The 25,851-nt window shown below is 39.7% G+C and overlaps 1 protein-coding gene across 2 annotated transcripts in view; it reads right to left on the reverse strand.

The window, feature by feature from the left end:
• Nucleotides 1-1,933: 1,933 nt before the first annotated feature.
• The window catches only part of LOC133561823 (C-type lectin domain family 9 member A), a 94,589-nt gene continuing 70,671 nt past the window's right edge, over nucleotides 1,934-25,851 (reverse strand). For both annotated transcript variants that reach the window (XM_061915402.1, XM_061915401.1), the window contains exons 4-10: nucleotides 23,701-23,772; nucleotides 18,361-18,429; nucleotides 18,106-18,279; nucleotides 8,375-8,596; nucleotides 8,148-8,311; nucleotides 2,183-2,295; nucleotides 1,934-2,105 (exon numbers count right to left, since the gene is read on the reverse strand). In XM_061915402.1, the coding sequence (XP_061771386.1) occupies nucleotides 1,979-2,105; nucleotides 2,183-2,295; nucleotides 8,148-8,311; nucleotides 8,375-8,596; nucleotides 18,106-18,279; nucleotides 18,361-18,429; nucleotides 23,701-23,772 (941 nt within the window). In that variant the 3' untranslated portion in view covers nucleotides 1,934-1,978. The remainder of the gene's footprint in view (nucleotides 2,106-2,182; nucleotides 2,296-8,147; nucleotides 8,312-8,374; nucleotides 8,597-18,105; nucleotides 18,280-18,360; nucleotides 18,430-23,700; nucleotides 23,773-25,851) is intronic.

Here is a 25,851-nt window from a genome sequence, read left to right on the forward strand (position 1 = left end):
ATGAAATCTTCACCTCCATAAAATTGGTCCGCGGAAGGCAGCATAAAGTGTTCTAAAACTTCCTGGTAGACTGCTGCATTGACCTTAGACCTCAGAAAACAGAGTGGACCAACACCAGCAGATGACATGGCACCCCTGACCATTACCGATTGTGGAAATTTGACAATGGACTTCAGGCAACGGGGATTCTGTGCCTCTCCTGTCTTCCTCCAGACTCTGGGACCTTGATTTCCAAAGGAGACACACAATTGACTTTCATCTGAAAACATAACTTTGGACCACTCAGCAGCAGTCCAGTCCTTTTTGTCTTGAGCCCAGGCGAGACGCTTTTGACGTTGTATCTTATTCAAGAGTGGCTTTACACAAGGAATGCGACAGCTGAAGCCCATATCTTGCATATGTCGGTGCGTGGTGGTTCTTGAAGCACTGACTCCAGCTGCAGTCCACTCTTTGTGGATCCCCCCACATTTTTGAATCGGTTTTGTTTGACAATTCTCTCCAGGACGCGGTTATCCCTCTTGCGTGTACACTTTTTTCTACCACATCTTTGTCTTCCTTTCGCCTCTCTATTAATGTGCTTGGACACAGAGCTCTGGGAACATCCAACCTCTTTGGCAATGACCTTTTGTGTCTTGGACTCCTTCTTTAAAGTATCAATGGTCATCTTTTGGACAGTTGTTAAGTCAGCAGTCTTCCCCATGATTGTGTGTCGTACAGAATCAAAACGAGAGACCATTTAAAGGCTTTTCCAGGTGTTTTGAGTTAGTTAGCTAATTAGAATGTGTCACCAGATGTCTTCATTATCTGACCTTTTCACCATATTCTAATTTTCTGAGATGTTGAATTTAGGGTTTTTATTGGTTGTCAGCTATAAGCATCTCCTTTTTGGCAAAAAACACTTAAAATGTATCAGTCTGTTTGGAATGAATGTATAAATTCTACAACTTTGACTTTCTGAATGGAATTAATGAAATAAATAAACCTTTTCATGATATTCTTATAATACAGCACCTGTGTATATATATATATATATATATATATATATATATATATGTGTGTGTGTGTGTATCAGTGACATGCAGTCAGGGGCGGCAGGGGAGGTGTGGCCTCACCTGCCATCATGGAAAGAAAACATTTTTTAAATACATTTTTTTATTATATTGTTATATGTATCCAGTGATTATACTATAAAGTTATTTTCCATTTAACTTCACCAGTTTTAAATGATTTTTTTGTCAAAATCGCTTATTTTTTACATTTGCCAATCTGATGGACGAATATGGGTTTGGAGGTTTCCAGGAGAACGTTACATTTTGGACTGCATTGTGCAGTGTGTGAAATTTGGTGGAGGAGGAATTATGGTGTGGGGTTTGTTTATCAGGAGTTGGGTTTGGCCCCATAGTTTCAGGGAAAGTAACTATGAATGCTCCAGGATACCAAAACATTTTGGACAATTCCATGCTCCCAACCTTGTGGGAACAGTTTGGAGCGGGCCCCGTCGTCTTCCAACATGACTGTAAACCAGTTCACAAAAGCAAGGTCAATAAAGACATGAATGACAGAGTATGGCGTGGATGAACTTGACTAGCCTGCACAGAGTCCTGACCTGAACCCGACCGAACACCTCTAGGTTGAATTAGAACGGAAACTGAGAGCCAGGCCTTCTCGGCCAACATCAGAGTGTGACCTCACCAATGCGCTTTTGGAAGAATTTTAGAAAATTCCAATAAACACACTGCACAACCTTGTGGACAGACTTCTCAGAAGAGTTGAAGCTGTAATAGCTGCAAAAGGTGGACCCGAGTCATATTGAACCCTAATGGAATGGCACTTCATGATCATATGTGAGTCAAGGCAGGTGGCCAAGTACTTTTGGCAATATAGTGTACATATAAAAAAATATTTTTTTTAGAAGTAATTTTCAGAGCACGGGTGTTGTTGAATCTTTATAATATAATGTGAGTGAGCATCACGGCGTCTAAAGTGATAAGGCCGTTTTCTGGCAAATCCATTGTTGTTTTTCAGTGCATCCTACAGCCTTCAATCCGTCGGTCATCACAGAAATGGCGCAGAACTGGTCAGAAACGCCAGACCGTGGTATCCAGCTAAGGGCAACAGAGCACGTCACAGTTGCAGTGATGAGGTCAATTTTTCAGTGTTTGTGCAAAGCGTGTGGTTTTACTCTTTAGTTGCTTCCCGGCCGTCAACCCACTTCCATCCACCGCCCTCCACTCTCAGGCCGACCCAGTAGCCAGAGGAGCCCGAGCTGCCCCAACTCTTATATTTGATGAAATCCTGCGTCACAAGAGAGAACCGATCATTGGATACACACAAACGCACCGTGGCGCTGATCACCCTCAGACTGATAGAGCGGGGACCACCTACTTCTGTACCTTGTGTAAAAATGTGTTTTGTATCAATACTAATATATAAAGAAATATCTCAATTCACTTCACTTAGTAACTAGCTGACGACAACAGCGCTAATTGCCAGCTGGAAACTTGTGCTCTCATCGCTAGCTGGGACCCTAACTGCTAGCTGACAAATGGCAGACTAACCGCGAGCTGACAACTGACACGCTAATTGCTAGCTGAAAACTAGTGCGTTAATTGCTAGCTAACAACTAGCATGCTAATTGCTAGATGAAATTGGGTATATAATTATAAGCTAGCAACTAGCATGTTAACCGCTAACTAATCGCTAGCATGCTAATTGCTAGATGAAGACGGGTATATAATTACTAGCTAACTACTAGCATGCTAATTGCTAGCTGAAAACTGATTAGTTGAATGCTAGTTGACAAACTGGTGCGCTTATTTTTCGCTGACAACTGGCGCACTAATTGCTAGCTGACAACTACCACGCTAGACCGCTAGCTAACAATTAGTGTGCTAATTGCAATATAAAAAACTGGTATATAATTGCTAGCTGGCAACTAGCACGCTAATTGCTAGCTGAAAACTGATTTGTTGAATGCTAGTTGACAAACTGGTGCGCTTATTTTTCGCTGACAACTGGCGCACTAATTGCTAGCTGACAACTACCACGCTAGACCGCTAGCTAACAATTAGTGTGCTAATTGCAATATAAAAAACTGGTATATAATTGCTAGCTGGCAACTAGCACGCTAATTGCTAGCTATCAATTAGCATGCTAATTGCTAGCTGAAAACTGATTAGTTGAATGCTAGTTGACAAACTGGTGCGCTTATTTTTCGCTGACAACTGGCGCACTAATTGCTAGCTGACAACTACCACGCTAGACCGCTAGCTAACAATTAGTGTGCTAATTGCAATATAAAAAACTGGTATATAATTGCTAGCTGGCAACTAGCACGCTAATTGCTAGCCATGCTAATTGATAGCTGAAAACTGATTAGTTGAATGCTAGTTGACAAACTGGTGCGCTTATTTTTCGCTGACAACTGGCGCACTAATTGCTAGCTGACAACTACCACGCTAGACCGCTAGCTAACAATTAGTGTGCTAATTGCAATATAAAAAACTGGTATATAATTGCTAGCTGGCAACTAGCACGCTAATTGCTAGATAACAACTAGCATGCTAATTGCTAGCTGAAAACTGATTTGTTGAATGCTAGTTGACAAACTGGTGTGCTTATTTTTCGCTGACAACTGGCGCACTAATTGCTAGCTGACAACTGGCACACTAATTGCTAGTTGACAACTAGCCTGCTGATAGTTAGCTAACAACTAGTGTGCTAATTGCAAGATGAAAAGGGGTATTTAATTGCTAACTGGCAACTAGCACGCTAATCTCTAATTATCAACAAGCGTGCTATTCGCTCGATTATACGGGTATACAATTGCTAGGCGGCAACCAACACGCTAGGCTATAGCCAACAACTAGCCTGCTAAATGCTAACTGAAAACATATTCGTTAAATGCTGGTTGACAATCTGGTGCGCTTATTTACCACTGACAGTTGGCACACTAATTTCTTGCTGACAACTAGCGCGCTAATTGCTAGATGACAACTGGTATATAATTGCTAGCGAGCAACTAACACGCTAATCGCTAGCTAACAACTTGTGTGATAATTGCAATATAAAAAACGGGTATATAATTGCTATCTGGCAACTAGCACGCTAATTGCTAGCTAACAACTAGCTAACAACTAGCATGCCAATTGGTAGCTTAAAAACTGATTAGTTGAATGCTAGTTGACAAACTGGTATGCTTATTTTTCGCTGACAACTCGCACACTAATTACTAGCTGACAACTGGCACATTAATTGCTAGCTGACAACTAGCATGATAATCACTACCTAACAACTAGTGTGCTAATTGCAAAATGAAAAGGAGTATATAATTGCTAGCTGGCAACTAGCAGGCTAATCGCTAAATACCAACTGGCGTGCTAATTGTGCGATGAACATGGGTAAATAATTTGTAGGTGGCAACTAGCACGCTAATCTGCTGTGAACCTGGTTTTATGTATTTATTTTTGATCATGTTCTGTTCGTGTTGTGTTGTTTGCTCGGTTCTCGTTTTACCTTTTAACCTGCCCATTGTACAGCACTTTGGCTACCCCTGTGGTAAATTTTAAATATACCTTATAAATAAAGTTGATTTGATTTCATTTGATTAATCTCTAGCCAACAACTGGCTTGCTAAATGCTAGCTGAAAACTGATTCGTTAAACGCTAGTTGACAAACTGGTGTGCTTATTTTCCGCTGACAACTGGCGCACTAATTGCTAGCTGACAACTGGCACGCTAATTGCTAGCTGACAACTAGCATGCTAATCACTGGTTAACAACTAGCGTGCTAATTGCAAGATGAAAATGGGTATTTATTAGCTAGCTGGCAACTAGCACACCAATCGCTAAAAATCAACTCGCGTGCTATTTGCTTGATGAACATCGGTATATAATCGCTAGCTAACAAATAGCCTGCTAAATGCCAGCTGAAAACTGATTTGTTGAATGCTAGTTGACAAACTGGTGTGCTTATTTTTCGCTGACAACTGGCGCACTAATTGCTAGCTGACAACTGGCACACTAATTGCTAGTTGACAACTAGCCTGCTGATAGTTAGCTAACAACTAGTGTGCTAATTGCAAGATGAAAAGGGGTATTTAAGTGCTAACTGGCAACTAGCACGCTAATCGCTAATTATCAACAAGCGTGCTATTCGCTCGATTATACGGGTATACAATTGCTAGGCGGCAACCAACACGCTAGGCTATAGCCAACAACTAGCCTGCTAAATGCTAACTGAAAACATATTCGTTAAATGCTGGTTGACAATCTGGTGCGCTTATTTACCACTGACAGTTGGCACACTAATTTCTTGCTGACAACTAGCGCGCTAATTGCTAGATGACAACTGGTATATAATTGCTAGCGAGCAACTAACACGCTAATCGCTAGCTAACAACTTGTGTGATAATTGCAATATAAAAAACGGGTATATAATTGCTATCTGGCAACTAGCACGCTAATTGCTAGCTAACAACTAGCTAACAACTAGCATGCCAATTGGTAGCTTAAAAACTGATTAGTTGAATGCTAGTTGACAAACTGGTATGCTTATTTTTCGCTGACAACTCGCACACTAATTACTAGCTGACAACTGGCACATTAATTGCTAGCTGACAACTAGCATGATAATCACTACCTAACAACTAGTGTGCTAATTGCAAAATGAAAAGGAGTATATAATTGCTAGCTGGCAACTAGCAGGCTAATCGCTAAATACCAACTGGCGTGCTAATTGTGCGATGAACATGGGTAAATAATTTGTAGGTGGCAACTAGCACGCTAATCTGCTGTGAACCTGGTTTTATGTATTTATTTTTGATCATGTTCTGTTCGTGTTGTGTTGTTTGCTCGGTTCTCGTTTTACCTTTTAACCTGCCCATTGTACAGCACTTTGGCTACCCCTGTGGTAAATTTTAAATATACCTTATAAATAAAGTTGATTTGATTTCATTTGATTAATCTCTAGCCAACAACTGGCTTGCTAAATGCTAGCTGAAAACTGATTCGTTAAACGCTAGTTGACAAACTGGTGTGCTTATTTTCCGCTGACAACTGGCGCACTAATTGCTAGCTGACAACTGGCACGCTAATTGCTAGCTGACAACTAGCATGCTAATCACTGGTTAACAACTAGCGTGCTAATTGCAAGATGAAAATGGGTATTTATTAGCTAGCTGGCAACTAGCACACCAATCGCTAAAAATCAACTCGCGTGCTATTTGCTTGATGAACATCGGTATATAATCGCTAGCTAACAAATAGCCTGCTAAATGCCAGCTGAAAACTGATTCGTTAAATGCTAGTTGACAAACTGGTGCGTTTATTTTTCGCTGACAACTGGCGCACTAATTGCTAGATAACAACTGGTGTATAATTGCTCGCTGAAAACTAATTTGTTGAATGCTAGTTGACAACTAGCGTGTTGATCGCAAGCTATCTTAAATACATCCATCCATTTTCTACCGCTTGTCCCTTACGTGGTCTCGTGGGGGAGCCTATCCCAAATGCACACGGGCGGAAGGCAGGGGTCCACCCTGGACAAGTAGCCACCTCATCGCAGGGCCATAAAATCATATGATAATTATTTGTTGAAGTTTCTATTTGAAACTTGCAGGTTTGGGACAAGCGGTAGAAAATGGATGTATGGGTGGCCACCTCACTGCCATTTTTTTTATTTATTTTACTTAAACTACAATGTGTATTTAAAGGGGAACATTATCATAATTTCAGACGGGTTAAAACCAATAAAAATCAGTTCCCAGTGGCTTATTTTATTTTTCGAAGTTTTTTTCAAAATTTTACCCGTCCCGGAATATCTCGAAAAAAGGCTTTAAAGTGCCTGATTTTCGCTATCTGCGAAGCCACTGTCCATTTTCCTGTGACGTCATCCAGTGATGCCAATACAAACAACATGGCGGATATCACAGCAAGATATAGCGACATTAGCTCGGATTCAGACTCGGATTTCAGCGGCTTAAGCGATGCAACAGATTACGCATGTATTGAAACGGATGGTTGGAGTATGGAGGCAGATAGCGAAAACGAAATTGAATAAGAAACTGAAGCTATTGAGTGAATAGCTATTGACGCTTTTCGGCCATGTCTGCCTTTGCATCGCCGGTAAAATGTGCGGACCAAACGATCGGGACTTTCGCATTGACACTGTATCAACTTAAACCCGTCGATTGGTAAGTGTTTGTTTGGCATTAAATGTGGGTGGAAGGAAACGCTGGATGCAAATACAACTACAAATGTACATACAGCTAGCCTAAATAGCATGTTAGCATCGATTAGCTGGCAGTCATGCCGCGACCAAATATGTCTGATTAGCACATAAGTCAATAACATCAACAAAACTCACCTTTGTGATTTCGTTGACTTTATCGTTGGAAATGCATCTGCTTTGAGTGTCGCAGGGTATCCATTCATCTCTGTGCCATGTCTGTCGTAGCGTCGCCGGAAATATGCGCGGACCAAACGAGGGACTTTCGCATCTCTTGACACTGGAGCAACTTAAATCCGTCGATTGGTAAGTGTTTGTTTGGCATTAAATGTGGGTGGAGGGAAAGGCTGGATGCAAATATAGCTACAAATGAGGCATAACGATGCAATATGTACATACAGCTAGCATAAATAGCATGTCAGCTTCGATTAGCATGCCGTGCTAATCGATGCACATTCTACGTAAATCAACTTGAAACCGTCCCTGATCATGTTGTTACACCCTCCGACAATACACCGACGAGGCATGATGTCTCCAAGGTACCGGAAAACAGTCGAAAAAACGGAAAATAACAGAACTGATTTGACTTGATTTGAGAAAATGGCGTTGAATACCTAGGTGACGTCACGTTTTGATGTCATCGCTCCGAGAGCAAATAATAGAAGGGTGTTTAATTCGCCAAAATTCACCCATTTAGAGTTCGGAAATCGGTTAAAAAAAAAATATATGTTCTTTTTTCTGCAAAATCAAGGTATATATTGACACTTACATAAGTCTGGTGATAATGTTCCCCTTAAAAGACTTCAATTAGTGGAAAAATTGCATAGAGAATATAAAGAAACATTTTATAAAAAGTCTAATCAACCAAAAATGCCAGGAACCCCTGCAGAGCCCTATTGAAGACAGCTTTACCATTTACCATGTGCTCTTGGTTTTCTATGACGGCCAGGTCAGAATGTTGGTCTTTGCAGCTTTGCCGGGCGTCTTCCCAAGTCTTGCGATGTTTGTTTTGTGTGTTGTTGATGAGGTGGCAGTTGGACTCAAAAGGTATCCAACCGGGTTGACAGGCGTTGCACTGTCTTGCTGAAACGACACGCTTTTAAACACACCGTGGTGGTGGTAGTCAATGATGCGGCGGGAACGTACAACCGTTTTCTCCCGGGCAGTAGGCGTCGACGGCCCACTGAGCCCGAGAGACGTTGAACTTGTCCCAGTCGGCCATCATAGTTTGCACCTGTCGAGTCAAGTTCTTCTTGTCCTTCTCCAGCTGCGCTATCTTGGCACTCAGCTGCTGGATCCCCTGCGTCGCATTGCCGCCGTCTGACGTACATTCTTGCTTTTCCGCCGGCGTGGACGACACCGTTTTCTCTGGGACACGGCAGACAGTCCACAATGCTCATAAACAATTCATACAACAGAGCAGTGTTGCCGAAATATGTCAAAACAAAAAGTGAGCTGTTTGGCCACAACACCCAGAAATATGTTTGGAGAAGAAAAGGTGAGGCTTTTAATCCCAGGAACACCATTCCTCCCGTCAAGCATGGTGGTGGTGGTAGTATTATGCTCTGGGCCTGTTTTGCTGCCAATGGAACTGGTGCTTTACAGAGAGTAAATGGGACAATGAAAAAGGAGGATTACCTCCAAATTCTTCAGGACAACCTAAAGTCATCAGCCCGGAGGTTGGGCCTTGGGCTCAGTTGGGTTTTCCAACAGGACAATGACCCCAAAAGTGGTAAAGGAATGGCTAAATCAGGCTAGAATGAAGGTTTTAGAATGGCCTTCCTAAAATCCTGACTTAAATGTGTGGACAATGCTGAAGAAACAAGTCCATGTCAGAAAACCATCACATTTAGCTAAACTGCACCAATTTCAAGCATGGTGTTGGTATTATGCTCTGGGCCTGTTTTGCTGCCAATGGAACTGGTGCTTTACAGAGAGTAAATGGGCCAATGAAAAAGGAGGATTACCTCCAAATTCTTCAGGACAACCTAAAGTCATCAGCCCAGAGGTTGGGCCTTAGGCGCAATTGGGTGTTCTAGCAGGACAATGACCCCAAAAGTGGTAAAGGAATGGCTAAATCAGGCTAGAATGAAGGTTTTTGAATGGCCTTCCTAAAATCCTGACTTAAATGTGTGGACAATGCTGAAGAAACAAGTCCATGTCAGAAAACCATCACATTTAGCTGAACTGAACCAATTTCAAGCATGGTGGTAGTATTATGCTCTGGACCTGTTTTGCTGCCTATGGAACTGGTGCTTTACAGAGAGTAAATGGGACAATGAAAAAGGAGGATTACCTCCAAATTCTTCAGGACAACCTAAAGTCATCAGCCCGGAGGTTGGGTCTTGGGGGCAATTGGGTGTTCTAGCAGGACAATGACCCCAAAAGTGGTAAAGGAATGGCTAAATCAGGCTAGAATGAAGGTTTTTGAATGGCCTTCCTAAAATCCTGACTTAAATGTGTGGACAATGCTGAAGAAACACGTCCATGTCAGAAAACCATCACATTTAGCTGAACTGAACCAATTTCAAGCATGGTGGTAGTATTATGCTCTGGACCTGTTTTGCTGCCTATGGAACTGGTGCTTTACAGAGAGTAAATGGGACAATGAAAAAGGAGGATTACCTCCAAATTCTTCAGGACAACCTAAAGTCATCAGCCCGGAGGTTGGGCCTTAGGCGCAGTTGGGTGTTCCAGCAGGACAATGACCCCAAAAGTGGTAAAGGAATGGCTAAATCAGTCTAGAATAAAAGTTTTAGAATGGCCTTCCCAGAGTCCTGATTTAAACGTGTGGACAATGCTGAAGAAACAAGTCCTTGTCAGAAAACCAACACATTTAGCTGAACTGCACCAATTTTGTCAAGAGGAGTGGTCAAAAACTCAACCAAAAGCGCCTTATTGCAGTGAAACTTGCCAAGGGACATGTAAGCAAATATTAACATTGCTGTATGTGTACTTTTGACACAGCAGATTTGCTCACATTTACACACTGATGTCGCTTTTTCACGCAGTACCGCCTGAGGGATCAAAAGGTCCGCCATACCATCGCTTACATGCAGTGATTTCTCCAGATTCTCTGAACCTTTTAATTATATTAAGGTATGTAGATGGTGAAATCTCAAAATTCCTCGCAAAAGCTTGTTGAGAAATCTTGTTCTTAAACTGTTCGACAATTTGTTCACGCATTTGTTTACAAATTGGTGACCCTCACCCCGTCCTTGTTTGTGAATGACTGAGCATTTCATGGAAGCTGCTTTTACACCCAATCGTGGCACCCACCTGTTCCCAATTAGCTTGCACACCTGTGGGATGTTCCAAATAAGCGTTTGATGAGCATTCCTCAACTTTCTCAGTCTTCTTTGCCACTTGTGCCAACTTTTTTGAAACATGCTGCAGGCAACACATTCCAAATGAGCTAATATTTGCCAAAAATAAAGTTTTCCTGTTCGAGCATTAAATATATTGTCTTTACAATCTATTTAATTGAATATAAGTTGAAAAGGATATTTACATCTAACACAATTTCCCAACTGATTGAAACAGGGATTTTAGTTTACTGTGGTTGTAGGAGTGTATCGTAGTTCACAGTAGATGAAGGATGGTATTGTAATGTATTGTAGTTGTATTAATGTATTTTACAAACCCCGTTTCCATATGAGTTGGGAAATTGTGTTAGATGTAAATATAAACGGAATACAATGATTTGCAAATCATTTTCAACCCATATTCAGTTGAATATGCTACAAAGACAACATATTTGATGTTCAAACTGATAAACATTTTTTTGTTGTTGCAAATAATTATTAACTTTAGAATTTGATGCCAGCAACACGTGACAAAGAAGTTGGGGAAGGTGGCAATAAATACTGATAAAGTTGAGGAATGCTCATCAAACACTTATCTGGAACATCCCACAGGTGTGCAGGCTAATTGGGAACAGGTGGGTGCCATAATTGGGTATAAAAACAGCTTCCCAAAAAAAGCTCAGTCTTTCACAAGAAAGGATGGGGCGAGGTACACCTCTTTGTCCACAACTGCTTGAGCAAATAGTCAAACAGTTTAAGAACAACGTTTCTCAAAGTGCAATTGCATGAAGTTTAGGGATTTCAACATCTACGGTCCATAATATCATCAAAAGGTTCAGAGAATCTGGAGAAATCACTCCACGTAAGCACCATGGCCGGAAACCAACATTGAATGACCGTGACCTTCGATCCCTCAGACGGCACTGTATTAAAAAAACGACATCAGTCTCTAAAGGATATCACCACATGGACTCAAGAACACTTCAGAAAACCACTGTCACTTAATACAGTTCGTCGCTACATCTGTAAGTGCAAGTTAAAACTCTACTATGCAAAGCCAAAGCCATTTATCAACAACATTCAGAAACGCCGCCGGCTTCTCTGGGCCTGAGATAATCTAAGATGGACTGATGCAAAGTGAAAAAGTGTTCTGTGGTCTGACGAGTCCACATTTCAAATTGTTTTTGGAAACTGTGGACATTTGTGTCCTCGGGAACAAAGAGGAAAAGAACCATCCGGATTGTTATAGGCGCAAAGTTCAAAAGCCAGCATCTGTGATGGTATGGGGGTGCATTAGTGCCCAAGGCATGGGTAACTTACACATCTGCGAAGGCACCATTAATGCTGAAAGGTACATACAGGTTTTGGAGCAACATATACTGCAATTCAAGCAACGCTATCATGGACGCCCCTGCTTATTTCAGCAAGACAATGCCACACCACGTGTTACAACAGCGTGGCTTCATAGTAAAATAGTGCGGATACTAGACTGGCCTGCCTGTAGTCCAGACCTGTCTCCCATTGAACATTTTGAAGCCTAAAATACGACAACAGGAACCCCGGACTGTTGAACAACTTAAGCTGTACATCAAGCAAGAATGGGAAAGAATTCCACCTGAAAAGCTATAAAAATGTATCTCCTTGGTTCCCAAACGTTTATTTAGTGTTGTTGAAAGAAAAGGTGATGTAACACAGTGGGGAACATGCCCTTTCCCAACTACTTTGGCATGTGTTGCAGCCATGAAATTCTAAGTTAATTATTATTTGCAAAAAAAATAAAGTTTATGAGTTTGAACATCAAATATTTTGTCTTTGTAGTGCATTCAACTGAATATGAGTTGAAATGGATTTGCAAATCATTGTATTCTGTTTATATTACATCCAACACAATTTCCCAACTCATATGGAAACGGGGTTTGTAGTTTACAGTAGTTTTGGGAGTGTATTGTAATGTATTGTAGCTGTATTAATGTATTTTAGTTTACTGTAGTTGTAGGAGTGTATTGTTGTTCACTGTAGTTGTAGGAGTGTATTGTAGATTATTGTAGTTGTAGGAGTGTATTGTAGATTATTGTAGTTTTAGGAGTGTTTTGTAGTTTAATGTAGGAGTGTATAATAGTTTGTCGTTGTAGGAGTGTATTGTAGTTTCTATAGTGTATTGTAATTTATAGTTGTTGTATTAATGTATTGTAATTTACTGTAGTTGTAGGAATATATTGTAGTTCACAGTTGTAAATAAATAAATAAATGGTTTGTACTTGTACAGCGCTTTTTTACCTTCAAGGTATTCAAAGGGCTTTGACACTACTTCAACATTTACCCATTCACACACACATTCACAAACTGATGGAGGGAGCTGCCATGCAAGGCGCTAACCAGCACCCATCAGGAGCAAGGATGAAGTGTCTTGCTCAGGACACAATGGACGTGACAAGGTTGGTACTAGGTGGGGATTGAACCAGGGACCCTCGGGTTACGCGCAGCCACTCCTCCACTGCGCCACGCCGTCCCAATATTACAATACAATACTGTAATACAGTATTGTAGATTCTTGTAGTTGTAAGAGTGTATAGTAGTTTCTTGTAGTTGTAGGAGTGTATCTTATTTTCTTGTAGTAGTGTATAGTAGTTTACTGTAGTCATAGGGGTGTATTGTTAACTATTGTTGTTGTATGAGTGTATTGCAACTTAATGTAGTCGTGTATGGTCGTTATAAGAGTGTATTGTAGTTTAATGTAGTAGTGTATTGTATTTTATTGTAGTTGTAGGAGTGTATTGTAGTTTAATGGAGAAGTGTATTGTCGTTATAGAACTGTATTGTAGTAGTGCATAGTAGTTGTTTGTAGTTGTAGTTGTTTGTGTATTGTAGTTTAATGTAGTAGTGTATTGTATTTTCTTTTAAGTTGGAGTGTATTGTAGCTTAATGTAGTTGTGTATTGTTGTTATAGGAGTGTAATGTACTTTAATGTAGTGAAGTGAATTAAAAGTGAATTATATTTATATAGCGCTTTTTCTCTAGTGACTCAAAGCGCTTTACATAGTGAAACCCAATATCTAAGTTACATTCAAACCAGTGTGGGTGGCACTGGAAGCAGGTGGGTAAAGTGTCTTGCCCAAGGACACAACGGCAGTGACTATGATGGCGGAAGCGGGAATCGAACCTGCAACCCTCAAGTTGCTGGCACGGCCACTCTACCAACCGAACTAAACTGCCCCATGTGGTAATGTATTGTATTTTATTGTAGTTGTAGGAGTGTATTGTAGCTTAAAGTAGTGATGTATTGTTGTTGGAGTGTATTGTAGTTTATTGTAGGAGTGTATTGTAGCTTAATGTAGTAGTGTATTGTATTTGATTGTAGTTGTAGGAGTGTATTGTAGCTTAATGTAGTCATGTATTGTCGTTATAAGAGTGTAATGTAGTTTAATGTAGTAGTGTATTGTATTTTACTTTAAGTTGTAGGAGTGTATGTTAGCCTAATGTAGTGGTGTATTGTCGTAGAATTGTATTGTAGTTTAATGTAGTAGTGTATTGTATTTTATTTTAAGTTGTAGGAATGTATTGTAGCTTAATGTAGTCGTGTATTGTCGTTATAGGAGTGTATCGTAGTTTAAAGTAGTAGTGTATTGTATTTTATTGTAGTTGTAGGAGTGTATTGTAGTTTAGTGTAGTAGTGTATTGTTGTTGTATGAGTGTATTGTAGTTTAATGCAGTAGTGCATTGTATTTTATTGTAGTTGTAGGAGTGTATTGTAGCTTAATGTAGTCATGTATTGTCGTTATAGGAGTGTATCATAGTTTAAAGTAGTAGTGTATTGTATTTTATTGTAGTTGTAGGAGTGTATTGTAGTTTAGTGTAGTAGTGTATTGTTGTTGTATGAGTGTATTGTAGTTTAATGCAGTAGTGTATTGTATTTTATTGTAGTTGTAGGAGTGTATTGTAGCTTAATGTAGTGGTGTATTGACAGAGTGAATTGTAGTTTATTGTAGTAATGTATTGATCTTATTTTAAGTCGTAGGAGCGTATTGTAGCTTAATGTAGTGGTGTATTATCGTTGTAGGAGTTTATTGTAGTTTAATGTAGTAGTGTATTGTATTTTATTGTAGTTGTAGGAGTGTATTATAGCTTAATGTAGTCGTGTATTGTCGTAGTGTATTGGAGTTTAATGTAGTAGTGTATTGTATTTTATTTTAAGTTGTAGGAGTGTATTTTAGCTTAATGTAGTCGTGTATTGTTGTTGTAGGAGTGTATTGTCATTTAATGTAGTAGTGTATCGTATTTTATTGTAGTGTAGGAGCTTATTGTAGCTTAATCTAGTGGTGTATTGACGTTAGAGTGAATTGTAGTTTAGTGTAGTAGTGTATTGTATTTTATTTTAAGTCGTAGGAGTGTATTGTAGCTTAATGTAGTTGTGTATTGTTGTTATAGGAGTGTTTTGTAATTTAATGTAGTAGTGTATTGTATTTTATTGTAGTTGTAGGAGTGTATTGTAGCTTAATGTAGAAGTGTATTGTCGTTATAGAAGTGTATTGTTTAATGTAGTAGTGTATTGTCATTGCAAGTGTATTGTAGCTTAATGTAGTTGTGTATTGTTATAGGAGTGTATTGTAATTTAATGTAGTAGTGTATCGTATTTTATTGTAGTTGTAGGAGTGTATTGTAGTTTAGTGTAGTAGTGTATTGTCGTCGTAGGAGTGTATTGTAGTTTAATGTAGTAGTGTCTTGTATTTGATTGTAGTTGTAGGAGTTTATTGTAGTTTAATGTAGTCGTGTATTGTATTTTATTTTAAGTTGTAGGAGTGTATTGTAGCTTAATGTAGTGGCGTATTGTCGTTGTAGGAATGTATTGTAGATTAATGTAGTAGTGTATTGTATTTAATTGTACAAACCCCGTTTCCATATGAGTTGAGAAATTGTGTTAGATGTAAATATAAACGGAATACAATGATTTGCAAATCATTTTCAACCCATATTCAGTTGAATATGCTAGAAAGAAAACATATTTGTATATGCACCTTAGGAGGAGCTGCTCCAATTCGTTGTTCTTTGAACCTGTTCATTGCAATAATGACAATAAAAACTCTATTCTATTCTATTCTATATTTGATGTTCAAATTGATAAACTTTTTTTTGTTGTTGCAAATAATCATTAACTTTAGAATTTGATGTCAGCAACACGTGACAGAAGTTGGGAAAGGTGGCAACAAATACTGATAAAGTTGAGAAATTCTCATCAAACACTTATTAGGAACATCCCACAGGTGTGCAGGCTAATTGGGAAAAGGTGGGTGCCATGATTGGGTATAAAAACAGCTTCCATGAAATGTTGAGTAATTCACAAACAAGGATGGGACGAGGGTCACCACTTTGTAAGCAAATTGTCGAACAGTTTTAGAACAACATTTCTCAACGAGCTATTGCAAAGATATTAGGGATTTTACCATCTACGGTCCATAAAATCATCAAAAGATTCAGAGAATCTGGAGAAATCACTGCACGTAAGCGATGATATTACAGACTTTTGATCCCTCAGGCAATACTGCATCAAAAACAGACATCAGTGTGTAAAAGATATCACCACCTGGGCTCAGGAACACTTCATAAAACCACTGTCAGTAACAACTGTTGGTCGCTACATCTGTAAGTGCAAGTTAAAACTCTACTGTGCAAAGCGAAAGCCATTTGTCAACAACAACAAGGAACGCCGCCGGCTTCGCTGGGCCCGAGCTCATCTAAGATGGACTGCTGCAAAGTGGAAAAGTGTTCTGTGGTCTGACGAGTCCACATTTCAAATTATATTTGGAAACTGTGGACGTGGTGTCCTCCGGAACAAAGAGGAAAATAACCATCCGGATTGTTATCGGCGCAAAGTTCAAAAGCCAGCATCTGTGATGATATGGGTGTGTATTAGTGCCCAAGGCATGGGTAACTTACCTATCTGTGGAGGCACCATTAATGCTGAATGGTCCATACAGGTTTTGGAGCAACATATGTTGTCATCCAAGCAACGTTATCATGGACGCCCCTGCTTATTTCAGCAAAACAATGCCAAACCACTTGTTACAACAGTGTGGTTTCATAGTAAAAGAGTGCGGGTACTTTCCTGACCCACCTGCAGTCCAGACCTGTTTCCCATCGAAAATGTGTGGCGCATTATGAAGCGTAAAATACGACAGCGGACACCCCGGACTGTTGAACGACTGAAGCTCTACATAAAACCTGAATGGGAAAGAATTCCACTTTCAAAGCTTCAACAATTAGTTTCCTCAGTTCCCAAACGTTTATTAAGTGTTGTTAAAAGAAAAGGTGATGTAACACAGTGGTGAACATGCCCTTTCCCAACTAGTTTGGCACGTGCTGCAGCCATGAAATTCTAAGTTAATTATTATTTGCAAAAAAAAAAAAGTTAATCAGTTTGAACATCAATTATCTTGTGTTTGTAGTGCATTCAAGTGATGGGTTGACAAGGATTTGCAAATCATTGTATTTCGTTTATATTTACATCTAACACAATTTCCCAACTCATATAGAAACGGGGTTTGTAGATATAGAAGTGTATTGTAGCTTAATGTAGTCATGTATTGTCGTTGTAGTGTATTGTAGTTTAATGTAGTAGTGTATTGTCGTTACAGGAGTGTATTGTAATTTAATGTAGTAGTGTATCGTATTTTATTGTAGTTGTACGAGTGTATTGTTGTTTATTGTAGTAGTGTATTGTCGTAGGAATGTATTGTAGTTTAATGTAGTAGTGTATTGTATTTAATTTTAAGTTGTAGGAGTGTATTGTAGCTTAATGTAGTGGCGTATTGTCGTAGGAGTGTATTGTAGTTTAATGTAGTAGCGTATGGTATTTTATTTTATTTTAAGTTGTAGGAGTGTATTGTAGCTTAAAGCAGTGGCGTATTGTCGTTGTAGTGTATTGTAGATTAGTGTAGTAGTGTATTGTATTTTCTTGTGGTTATAGGAGTGTATTGTAGCTTAATGGAGTCGTGTATTGTCGTAGTGTATTGTAGTTTAATGTAGTAGTGTATTGTATTTTATTTTAAGTTGTAGGAGTATATTGTAGCTTAATGTATTGGTGTATTGTATTTTATTGTAGTTATAGGAGTGTATTGTAGCTTAATGTAGTCGTGTATTGTCGTTGTAGTGTATTGTAGTTTCATGTAGTAGTGTATTGTCGTTACAGGATTGTATTGTAGCGTAATGAAGTCGTGTATTGTTGTTATAGGAGTGTATTGTATTTTATTGTAGTGTAGGAGCTTATTATAGTTGTGTATTGTCATTGTAGGAGTGTATTGTAGTTTATTGTAGTAGTGTAATGTCGTTGTAGGAGTGTATTGTAGCCTAATGTAGTGGTGTATTGTCGGAGTGTATTGTCGTTTAATGTAGTAGTATATTGTTGTAGGAGTGTATTGTAGTTTATTGTAGTAGTGTATTGTCGTTGTAGGAGTGTATTGTATTTTATTGTAATTGTAGGAGCGTAGTGGAGTGTATTGTCATTGTAGGAGTGTATAGTAGTTTCTTGTAGTTGTAGTGATTGATTGACAGCAAGAAGTTGATTGGCGTGACACTCACGGTAGAAGAAGACGGCCATGATGGCAAGCATCAGTGTGACACAGAGCAGGATGGCGCAGCAAGCTAACAGCAGACATGGATGACGACACCGTGCTTCTTTGGGGTTCGGTGCGATGTCGTCGGCAGCTTTGCGACTGTCCTCCACGTCCCGGTCTCTGGTCTTGGACTGCCCCCCTTTTTGGAAGAGCACGATCGATCAACGTTTGGTTCAGCAGACGGGGACGTTCGAGCCTCGGGAGCAGAACACCAACATACCCTTTACGTCGCCATGGTGACCGTTTTCAACTCTGACCTCATCGTACAGTGTTTCTTCTGCCTCGTGAGCTACGACAACACAACAACAAGTTTTTCTTGAAACAGTCCTCCAGGATTCAACAGGCTTTTTTTTTTTTTTTTTTTTTTATAAATTGTGAGGTCAATTGCTGAAGTTTTCTGAATAACATTAAATCTTGTGATTTTATGAATTTGTTATCAATGTTTGAAGTGTTCCTTGTAACTTAAACCTAAAAAAAAAGCACAGGACTTGAAGAAAAATTGCAAAACAAATACTGTGTTGACGTGTATTCATTTTATACCACACAGACTTAAAAATATACACTAGATGGCAGTAAAAGGACACTTTGTTAATGCCAGTGTTGTTTCTTATCTTCGACATTCAAACATTCCACAGTCAAACCGGTTCTACATTCCATTATAGCAGGGGTCGGCAACCTTTACCACTCAAAGAGAAGAAAACAATGGGAGCCACAAAACTCTTGAAATTTAAAATGAAATAACACTGCATACAGAGTTTTTTTTTTTTTTTTTTTTACTTTGTGCTATGTATAAACCAGGGGTCTCAAATACGCGGCCCACACCTCAACATGACAATTTAATGATAATGGGACCCGCAAGTTTTATATGAATGCCGCTTGACAGCATCACACTTGCCTACTCAGTGGCTTAGTGGGTAGAGTGTCCACCCTGAGATCAGTGGGTCGTGAGTCATACCAAAGACTATAAAAATGGGACACATTTCTTCCCTGCTTAGCACTCAGCATTAAGGGTTGGAATTGGGGGTTAAATCACTAAAAATGCTGCCCACTGCTCCCCTCACCTCCCAGGGGGTGATAAAGGCTGATGGGTCAAATGCAGAGAATAATTTCGCCACAACTAGTGTGTGTGTGACAATCATTGGTACTTTAACTTGCCAACCCTCCCGAATATTCCTAGAGGCTACCGAATCTCAGATCAACTATTCTCACGAATGTTTGCAGAATTTCCCTCGTTCAACAATAATAAGGGCATCCTATGAAGGCACTGCCCTTGGCACCCTCCACAACACGTTCAATCAGCTTACCAGCCTAGTCACATGTTGTATGAGACTTTTGCCGCAAACGATTGCAAGGCATACTTGTTTAACAGCCATGCGGGTCACACTGAGGGTGCCCGTTTAAACAACTTTAACACTGTTAGTAATATGCGCCACACTGTGAACCCACACCAAACAAGAATGACAAACACATTTCAGGAGAACTTCGGCACTGTAACACAACATAAACACAAAAGAACAAATACCCAGAATCCCATTCATCCCTATTCTTCCGGGCTACATTTTACACCCTCGCTAGCACCAAATCCCCCCAGCCCCTCCGTGCGTTGGTTGAGGTGGGGGGAAGGGGGGGGTTGTGCTAGCGAGGGTTTCAGTAGGCCTTTAACATTAAAGACAACAGAAAACAAAGCCTTCTCAAAACACACCTCTTCAGATCTGCTTTTAACCAGTGATTAGTGATCTGTGTCTTATGTCCTGTCTTGTAAATGTATTTTACAATGAACTGTTCTTATATTTCCTGTATTTGATATTATTACTTTAAAAAGGTTTGATATTTATTTTTTTTATCCTGTAAAGCGCCTTTTGAGTACTCTGAAAAGCGCTATACCAAATAAAATGCATTATAACAAACAAACAAAGAAAAACATACAGTGCATCTGGAAATTATTCACAGCGCTTCACCTTTTCCACATTTTATGTCACAGCTTTATTTCAAAATGGAAATAAACTTTTGAGCTTTTTGGAATTTATTAAAAAATAAATTGCAGCCTCAAGTATTTTTGAATACACAAGCTTGGAACACCTATCTCTGGGCAGTTTGGCCCATTCCTCTTTGCAGCAATCCTCAAACTCCATCAGGTTGGATGGGAAGCGTTGGTTTTCATCCAGGATGTCTCTGTACATTGTTGCATTCATCTTTCCCTCTAGACCGGGGGTTGGCGAGCCGCATGCGGCTCTTTGGCAACTCTGATGCCACTCAGCTGCACAATCGCCGACCCCCCAGATCGTTGCGGGGAAATTCTGGAATTCAATGCCTCTCCCGGACATCACACGGACTCAACGTTCTCCAATTTACACTCGGACTACAATATTAAGGGCGTGCCGTGATGATATTACTCTTAACGTCCTCTTGAACTCCATCGCGCCCGCCATTCACGGAATGCTATTTGCGTCCTCTTGAACGTCACCACGCCCGCCATTCACGGAATGCTATTTGCGTGCCAACCGGACACATGCATTTCGCTGCTTCTATCGGCACATGTATGAGATTGCAAGGCATACTGGGTGACACAGAGTACACTGACTGTAGTGTTATAAACAACTTTAACACTCCTACTAATATTTGCCACATTATGAACCCACACAAAAGAAGAACGACAAACATATTTCAGGAGAAAATCCTCCCATAAATGCAACACAACACATACCCAGAATCCTTCGCATCCATGACACTTCCTGACTATGTTATACACCCCACGAGCACCAAACCCCCCAGCCCTCCCTGCGTGGTTGAGGTGGGCGGGGTTTGGTGCTCGCGGGGTGTATAACATAGTCAGGAATTGTCATAGATGCAAAGGATTTTGGGTATTTGTTGTGTTGCGTTTATGTTGTGTTACTGTGAGGATTTTCTCCCGAAATGTATTTGTCATTCTTCTTTTGTGTGGGTTCACAATGTGGCGCATATTAGTAGGAGTGTTAAAGTTGTTTTTATCACAACCATCAGTGTACTCTGTGTCACCCAGTATGCCTTCCAGGTGTGTGTGCATCTGCGGAAGCATCTCTCAACATGTTGCTGGACTGGCAAGCAGTTTGTTGATGTTGTAGAGGGTGTTTAAGGCAACGGCTTCATAGCATGCCCTTATTCTTGTCATCTGGGTGACCACCAGCAGTTATTGGCGAGAATAGTTGCAGCTCCCATTGTCTTCCTCATTTTGTGAAACGGGTCGAAATGGCTCTTTGAGTGGTAAAGGTTGCCTTCCCCTGCTCTAGATGGACTAGTCTCCCAGATCCTGCCGCCAAAAACCATCCCCACAGCACGATGCTGCCACCACCATGCTTCACTGTACGGATGGTATAGGCCTGGTGATGGTTTAGGCCTGTTTTCCTCCAAACATGACGCCTGGCATTCACGTCAAAACTTCAATCTTTGTCTCATCAGACCAGAGAATTTTGTTTGTCATGATCTGAGTCTTTCGGGTGCATTTTGGCAAACTTTTTACAAAGAAATGGCTTCCGTCCGGCCACTCTATCATACAGGCCTGATTGGTGGATTGCTGCAGAGTTGGTTTTCCTTCTGGAAGGTTCTCCTCTCTTCACAGAGGAATGCTGTAGCTCTGCCAGAGTGACCATGGGGTTCTTGGTCACTTCCCCAGATCGCTCAGTTCAGACGGCCGGCCAGCTCTGGGAAGAGTCCTGGTGATTCTAAACTTCCTCGATTTACAAATGATGGAGGCCACCATGCTCATTGCGACCTTCAAGGCAGCAGATATTTTTCTGTACCCTTCCCCAGATTTGTGACTCGAAACAATCCTGTCCCGTAGGTCTACTGACAATTCCTTTGACTCAATTCCTAATTTGTGCTCTGCCATGCACTGTCATAGAAAGGTGTGTGCCTTTCCAAATCATGTCCAACCAACTTAATATACCACAAGTGGACTCCACTTAAGCTGCAAGAACATCTCAAGGGTGATCAGTTGAAACAGTATGCACTTTGGAGCTTCATGGCATATGTTAATACTCATACATATCATTTCTTAGTTGTTTATTTTTAATACATTTCTAAAAGATAAAAAAAAAAAAACTTTTACATCGTCATTATGTGTGGAATTTTGAGGACAAAAATGTGTTTATTCCATTTTGGAATAAGGCTGTCACATAATAAAATATGGGAAAAGTGAAGCGTTGTGAATATTTTCTGTATGCACTGTATATTAATGTACAACAAAGAATACATTAATTAACATTGTTTGTTTTAGTCTGTATCAGAAAATATTTAAAGTTAATCAAATGCCAACTATCCATGGGATGTTCCAAATAAGTGTTTGAGGAGCATTCCTCCACTTTTTCAGTCTTTTTTGCCACTTGTGCCTGTTTTTTTTGAAACATGTTGCAGGCATCAAATTCCAAATGAGCTAATATTTGCAAAAAATAACAGTTTACCAGTTTGAATGTTAAGTATCATGTGTTTGCAGTCAATTCAATTGAATATAGTTTGAAAAGGATTAGCGAGTCATTGTATTCTGTTTTTGTTTACCATTTAAATAATGTGCTAACTTTACTGGTTTTGTGGTTTGTAAAACCCCATCTTTTTCCATTTTTGTACATTTTTGAAAAGGTTTCAAAGAGCCGCATGCGAGCCGGCGACTCTGCTCTAGATAAAAAAAAAAAACAGAAGCGTATTTTAATAAAGAAAATCAAAGTTCTGAATAAATGAGTACAGATTTAGTTTACGCGTTTTTTTTTCTCATTGATTAAATGTCTACACTGTAAGAAAAAAAATGTCAGTAGATTTTACGTCAAAAAATGGCAGCTCAGTCGCCAAAATGTTCCAAATAAAAATAAAAGTGGTACCGTTCTACCATTTACAGTAATGCACTGTACAAACCACTGTAGATTTTATATAAAAACAAACAAACTGGGGGCTTAGCATAAAAATAACAGTGGTACAAATTTGCAGCAAAATCCACCTTAAACTGTACAGTGAAATTCTGGCGACTAAATTACCATATTTCTTAACCGGAAAAAACTGTCGTGATTTGTTAACAGTGGACCAAGACGCTTAGAATAGGACATAGAGCAGGGGTAGGGAACCAAAGGCTCTAGAGCCAGATGTGGCTCTTTTGATGACTGCACCTGGCTCTCAGATATATCTTAGCTGACATTGCTTATCACAATATGTAAAGAATAATTCCGCTGGTCAAAAATAACGTTCAAAATATAAAACATTCTCATGCATTTTCATCTATCCATCCGGTTTCTACCGCACCTGTTCAAGAAGTCGCATTAATGGTAAGAAGTGTTTTATTTATTGTTGTTAGCCTCAGAATAACAATGTTATTAAAAAGAATAAGAAACGTATTATACTCTAAAAATGTTGGTCTTTCTTAAAAATGCACGCATATAGTTGTATCCAGTGTTAAAAAGAAATAAATATGGCTCTCACGGAAATACTTTTAAAAATATTTGGCTTGTATGGCTCTCTCAGCCAAAAAGGTTCCCGACCCCTGACGTAGAGTATTGTTTCCAACATGAATGGTATTGACGTTCCGCCAAGAAGGACTCACCTCTGGATGGTGAATGCCCGTCACTCCTGAAGAGGACCGAGGCGTAGCTGACGTCAGTCTCCGCCATCGCCGCTGGGAGGAAGAAGGAGAGGGGCTCAATATGAAGAAGTGTCTGCCTTTTGTGTGCAGTCAAGTCTGACACAAATGACAACTTCTGCTTTCTGTATTTACTATGTGAACAGAAGTGCGAGTGTTGACTTTACACTTCGTCTTTTTTTTATCACCGCGACCATTTCATGTTGGGTTCATGAACAAGTAGGCCAGTGGTGTTCCAAAGTGAATTTATTAATGGCACATTCTAGAAATTATTACAAATCCTGTTTTCATATGAATTGATGTAAATATAAACGAAATACAATAGTTTGCAAATCCTTTTCAACCCATATTCAATTGAATGCACTACAAAAACAAGATATTTGATGTTCAAACTCAAACTTTTTTTTTTTGCAAATAATAATTAACTTAGAATTTCATGACTGCAACACGTACCAAAGTAGTTGGGAAAGGGCATGTTCACCTCTGTGTTACATCACCTTTTTTTTTTTTAAACAACACTCAATAAACGTTTGGAAACTGAGGAAACTAATTGTTGAAGCTTTGAAAGTGGAATTCTTTGTCATTCTTGTTTTATGTAGAGCTTCAGTCGTTCAACAGTCCGGGGTCTCCGCTGTCGTATTTTACGCTTCATAATGCGCCACATATTTTCGATGGGAGATAGGTCTGGACTACAGGCGGGCCAGGAAAGTACCCGCACTCTTTTTTTTACGAAGCCACGCTGTTGTAACACATGCTGAATGTGGCTTGGCATTGTATTGCTGAAATAAGCAGGGAAATCCATAAAAAAGACGGCGCTTAGATGGCAGCATATGTTGTTCCAAAACCTGTATGTATCTTTCAGCATTAATGGTGCCTTCACAGATGTGTAAGTTACCCATGCCTTTGGCACTAAGGCACCCCCATACCATCACAGATGCTGGCTTTTGAACTTTGTGTTGATAACAGTCTGAATGGTTCGCTTCCCCTTTGTTCCGGAGGACACCACGTCCACAGTTTCCAAAAACAATTTTAAATGTGGACTCGTCAGACCACAGAACACTTTTCCACTTTGCATCAGTCCATCTTAAATGATCTCGGGCCCAGAAAAGACGGTGGCGTTTCTGGATGTTGTTGATAAATAGCTTTCGCTTTGCATAGTAGAGCTTTAACTTGCACTTACAGATGTAGCGACAAACTGTATTTAGTGACAGTGGTTTTCTGAGCCCATGTGGTGATATCCTTTAGATATTGATGTCGGTTTTTGATACAGTGCCGTCTGAGGGATCGAAGGTCACGGTCATTCAATGTTGGTTTCAGACCATGCCGCTTACGTGGAGTGATTTTCCAGATTCTCTAAACCTTTTGATGGTATTATGGACCCTAGATGTTGAAATACCTAAATTTCTTGCAATTGCACTTTGAGAAACGTTGTTCTTGAAGTGTTTGACTATTTGCTCACGGAGTTGTGGACAAAGGGTTGTACCTCGCCCCATCCTTTCTTGTGAAAGACTGAGCATTTTTTGGTAAACTGTTTTTATACCCAATCATGGCACCCACCTGTTCCCAATTAGCCTGCACACCTGTGGGATGTTCCAATTAAGTGTTTGATGAGCATTCTTAAACTTTATCAGTATTTATTGCCACCTTTCCCAACTTCTTTTTCACATGTTGCTGGCATCAAATTCTAAAGTTAATGAATATTTGCAAAAAAAAATGTTTATCAGTTTGAACATCAAATATGTTGTCCTTGTAGCATATTCAACTGAATATAGGTTGAAAATGATTTGCAAATCATTGTATTCTGTTTATATTTACATCTAACACAATTTCACAACTCATATGAAAATGGGATTTGTACCTCTGACTCACTTAAAAAAATGTATTCAAAAAGAGTCAACAATACTTTATGTTCCGTAACCTGTATAATAATAAACATTGTTATTGTAAGGGCGAACACATCGGCGTGCTACGGTATAAGCCGTAAAAGCTAACGACAGCAAGAAATATGCTCGCTTCTACGTCAACACGCAACACGTTTGAGTTTGTAATGCACAACACAGTGCGATACAACACCAATCTGTACTGAGTGAAAAACATGAACAATCATATTACAGT

The sequence above is a fragment of the Nerophis ophidion genome, linkage group LG11 (genome assembly GCF_033978795.1).
Source record: "Nerophis ophidion isolate RoL-2023_Sa linkage group LG11, RoL_Noph_v1.0, whole genome shotgun sequence".
NCBI classification, from domain to species: domain Eukaryota; kingdom Metazoa; phylum Chordata; class Actinopteri; order Syngnathiformes; family Syngnathidae; genus Nerophis; species Nerophis ophidion.